At 37.0% G+C, this 5,007-nt stretch overlaps 1 protein-coding gene across 1 annotated transcript; it reads right to left on the bottom strand.

Annotated features, from left to right (window-relative positions):
- Nucleotides 1–2,387: 2,387 nt before the first annotated feature.
- LOC103734239 (olfactory receptor 4C15-like) lies at nucleotides 2,388–3,320 on the bottom strand. Its single transcript, XM_008833126.1, has one exon. The coding sequence runs from the start codon at nucleotides 3,318–3,320 to the stop codon at nucleotides 2,388–2,390; it is 933 nt and encodes a 310-aa protein (XP_008831348.1).
- Nucleotides 3,321–5,007: the final 1,687 nt, after the last annotated feature.

Here is a 5,007-nt window from a genome sequence, read left to right as displayed (position 1 = left end):
TCTGGCTTCTTCCATGCTGAATAGGGATGCAGGGTGAGGCAACTGGAGTACCCCTTCAGTGGGTGTATCTAAAAGACTCCCAAATTGCACAACTCTTATCCATAGGGAGAAAAGAAGGTCCTTGACTGGTGAATAGGGGTTGTGAAGGAGAAGTAAAGGCAAGAATAGTTAGTTAGCATTACAAGTTCTAGACAGAGAACCAGAAAAAAGTCAGAACAAGGCAAATTTCAAATGCTCATATTAGAGTCCACTGGGATTTCTTGACGAGAGCTTCCAAAAGCTTCCCACTATTAGGTCCCTCCTCGTTTTTCTTTTGTCTGCCAAGGCTGGACTCTAGAGTGATTGATTCAGGATTTGCTTTCAGGTATTTCAATAGCTGTTAGAGTGGTTAGAATCAGTGTCAGTTCCCTCTCAAAGGATTGAGATAGGGGGAGAAAACAAATTTATCCATCATTTTAGAACAATAGCTGGTTGTCTCCCTTAGCTGCAGGTGGGCACTACAGTATCGCAGACCAAGATTTGAAGTCTTACATCTGAGCAGCACTTTCTGCTTAGAAACAAAGTCTGTGTCCCTGTTCGGTATGGAAGAATCCAGAGCAGTCTGCATCTCAAGTCTCTATTTGCAATTTGGGTAACCTCTTCAGAGGATGGTGTAATAAGAATAGGAGGTAGAAATTGGCTAAGCAATTTGGGTAAAAAGACCCCAAAGAAAAGTAGCCAGTTTCTTGGCTAAAACTCAAAATGTCCTTGGGCCTCTTAGCAATATACTCTTCCAAAAGCCAAAAATGTTAAAAGTATTTGGGAGCTTGTATCTAATTCTTCAAAGATTTTAGGGTTACCTCTTCAGTGGGAGGAACGTTAGAGTAGCCAAAAGCCCCATGAAAATAAATAATCAAAGAAGAAAGAGTACACGGAGGTATCAGAAAAAAAGTGATGGGGAGATATGGGAGGAGTTAGAGGTGAAGGAGAGGGCATGGATTTGATCAAAACACCTTTTATGCATTTATGAAATTCTCCGTAATTTATTTACGTAATAATAATTTTATGCAAAAAATGTAAATAAATAAAGAATAATTTTATTTATGTAAAAAAGTACCTCTATATGTAGGGCAAAGACATTAAGAACTGGCGCCTGTTGTGGGTCAGATATATGGCAGAAAGAAGTTAATTGGACTAAGAATCATAGTTTGTCTGTTTCCCCTTTGGTCCTATGGCATTCGCACACCTTGTTAGGATATTTTTATTGACACAAATCTTCTTTTAAAATAATTTTTTTGTTGTTTTATGTATATGAGTGTAATGCCTGCATATAGATAGGTGTACCTGTATTGTGAAATGCCCTCTAGGACAGAAGAAAACATAAGATCTGGTGGAACTGGAGTTAGACAGGCTTGTTGGCTGCCATGTGGGTGTGATGAATTGAACTCAGGTCCTTTGCAAAGGTAGTCAGAGCTTTTAACCACTGAGTCATCACTCCAGCTCCATAATTATTTTTAAAATTTTTTCTTAAATTTAGAAGACAACTATTAGCACAGAGAAGTACTCAAAGAAGGATAAAACATAACTCAGAGTTCCCTTTATGGTTGTATGATGGAACACAGCACAATATGGGCTATTTTGTATTAAAATTGTGTTCTACCTTGGGATAATCTTAATTCTTTGAATACTTTCCAATGGGATATCAATACAATCTCAAGTATCTTCTCTATGCATTATATTTTGACTCTGGAATATAAAATTAAAAGACACAAACAAAATATTAGAATATAATACTAATGCCCAAAGAATTCAACTGAAATTATACTGCTGCTTCTTTTGAGGAGAAATGTGTGTTTTAAATTAATTCCAGGCAGGTTTTACTTGACAACCTAAGTGTAACAAAATATATCTATTAAATAAAAAAATATAACTCAAATTCAATGATCTTTATTGATAATTTATAGTTTTTCATGTGGATACATAGCATTAAGATTTTAAAATATCCAAATAATTGGAAATACATTATCCTCTTGAAAAGTATTTTTGATCTGGGTCCTCTAGATTCAATTTAATCTATTACAAATGGGAGAATTATCCTCACAGCCTGGTACTGTCAGTAAAATGATACCCAATAGCTAACCTTGGTTGTAAAGGATAGAAGGTGCTTGCTTCATTGTGACTTTTTTTCTTAAGAAAACATCTCTGCACAAAACTTGAACTACCACTTTTTTTTGACAGATTATTGGGAAAATGAGGCTCTGCAATCATCTATCTGCATTTCAACAACACTGTGTTAAATATGGGCTGCCATGCCTAGCTTCTGATTTTATACTCTGATTAAAACTCAGGTCTTCCTGTTTTCAAAGCACATTCTCTCACTCATTCTCTAGCATGGTCAGTGTACTATTTTAATATTGGCCAGAAACCAATATCAATCTCTTCCACATTTTCCTGAGGGCATTTTTCATTTCTGTATTCCTAAAAGTGTAAACCATAGGATTGAACAATGGTGTCAGGATGGTGGAAAACACAAGGGTGTTTTTTTCAAAGGGGAATGCAGATACAGGTCGTGCATATATTAATATGCCGGGGATAAAGAACAAAAGCACAACAGTAATGTGGGAGGCACAGGTGGAGAGAGCTTTACGACGCTCTGCAGAGCTGTGTGCTCTCAAAGAGAACAAGATGACACCATAGGAGACAAGTAACAAGAAGAAGATGATGATGCAAATAGACCCACTGTTGGCAAACACCAGAAGGACAAAAATGTGTGTGTCAGTGCAGGCAAGCTTCAGTAATGGGAACAAGTCACATATGAAGTGATCAATAAAATTCGGCCCACAGAAGGGCAGCTGCAAAGTGAAGATAATCTGTATGATGGAGTGCAAGAAGCCTCCTGCCCAGGCCACTCCCACCAGAGTGCCACAGAGCCTTCTATTCATTATGGAAGTGTAGTACAAGGGTTTGCAGATGGCCACATAGCGATCATAGGCCATGGCTGCCAAGACAATCACTTCAGCCCCTGTGAAGAAGTGGACAGCAAACAGTTGTGTCATACAACATTCAAAGGATATGGTCTTCCTTTTACAGAAGTCCACAATCATCTTTGGTACTATTGCAGAAGACGTGCATGCATCCAATAAGGACAGAAATACCAAGAAGAAGTACATGGGGGAGCTCAGCAGTGCAGGGCTGCAGACGATGGTCACCACAATCATTATGTTGCCCCCAACAGTTGCAAGGTAGATCACCAAAAATACAACAAATAATGTTTTCTCAACTGTGGGGTTCTGTGAAAGCCCCAGGAGGATGAACTCAGTGACAAAGCTCTGGTTTTGCATGACTCTCAAGAGGAAGGTCACAGCAGACTGTTTTCATGTAAATTCTGAAACTATGAGAAAAGCTGTTTCACATAATTTATAATATTATCATCATTTTTTGTGAATCTTCATGCAGATTTCCCGTAATTGGTTTTACTACCATTGAGAACAGATTATTATAAATATTTTAAAGCTATAGTTGGCTACCATAAAAAATGGAGGTGGATACAAATTATTTAAATCTTTAATCAAATTTTAAGTATTGTGGAGAAAGCAATTACTCCTGTTAGAGAGAAGAAAAAATTCATTATTGAAATGACAGCATTCATCAGTCTCTAGGGCTCCTTGACATGAAATGTTAAAAGACATTTTTAAATATGTACAGAGTACCATAATTTTTAACCACGGCTGCGATCTGCATGGAATGTGATCATGATGAGTGCACTGCAGTGTGTGATCAGAGCACCGTTTAACTGCAAATAGAAGAAGAGGCAAATGTTACTGTACATGCACCTAAAAATAATGTTTCCTTTAAATTTATCAATTGTACCCTTAAGCACATTCATTTATTGTTCATAAACAGAAAGCTATATGAGAAAGTGCCTACACATGATGTGTATGTTCAAAGTGTCAAAACCTCAGTTTGAATCCATTGTTTGAAAATATGATCTAATCTTTAAAAAGTTAAGATTTTTGGCATGGTGACTAAAGATATCCCTCGAATAGAAAGCAATTGTTGGTGATTCAAACTCCTAGTTAACAGTATGTAGAAGGTATTATTGTTTCTATTTTATTGGTGGAAATCATCATATAAAATTGCATTTATTTAACCTAAAACAACCAATTCCATGATGTTTTAAGGTAAATTCCTTATTAACATCTGTATTATGAACTCTGTATTCACTTTGCACCAACATCCAAGGGTTCATCAGCATAAAACAAGGACAGTGGTTCAGATAACAATCATGCATGATAGAAAGAAAGATTGTTATTTGATTTACAAGTTGTCATTCAGGGCTAAAAACTGCAATATGTAAGATCACAGGGAAATGATACTCATGCATGGAAATATAATAATGAAGCTCATCACTGCAAACAATAAAAATACAAGGGAAATAAAGACTACTCTAGACTCGAGACTTGCACTCAGATTCAGACCCTCACAACTTTTTGTGCTAAGAATTAGGTTATTTAAAGTTTCTAAAATTCTGTTAAACTTGGGTTTCAATTTTGCAAAACAGATTCATTAGGAAGGGGTGCTGAATATTTGAGGGGTAAATTCATATAAATCATGATGGAATCAGAAGTTGAGGAGCAAATAATGAATGAAAAGAGTTAACACCAGCAGAGACAGTCTCTCTTTAATTTTAATTATTTTTCATTTTATGTGTTTGAGGGTATTGCTTGCATGTATGCAGGTGCATCCATGGCATGCGACACCCCTGAGGATCAGAAGAGGCCATCAGTCCCTGAAACTTGAATTAAGGGACATTGTTAGCTGCCATGTGGGTGCTTGGAATAGAAACTGGATCCTCTGCAAGAAAAGTCAGTCCTTTAACTGCTGAGCCATTTCTCTAGCCTGACAGTCTCTTTTAAACATGTGACTCCAACATGTGACTCCATGAGTCCTGGTAGGTAAAACAGATTCCAGTGGATGGACCCACACTGAAGGGAACTTGAACACAAATCACACTCCATAGGCATATAT

The sequence above is a fragment of the Nannospalax galili genome, unplaced genomic scaffold (genome assembly GCF_000622305.1).
Source record: "Nannospalax galili isolate Female #2095 unplaced genomic scaffold, S.galili_v1.0 scaffold2736, whole genome shotgun sequence".
NCBI classification, from domain to species: Eukaryota; Metazoa; Chordata; class Mammalia; order Rodentia; family Spalacidae; genus Nannospalax; species Nannospalax galili.
The sequence above is the reverse complement of the archived record's forward strand: the minus strand, read 5'-3'. Positions and strand labels throughout refer to the sequence as shown.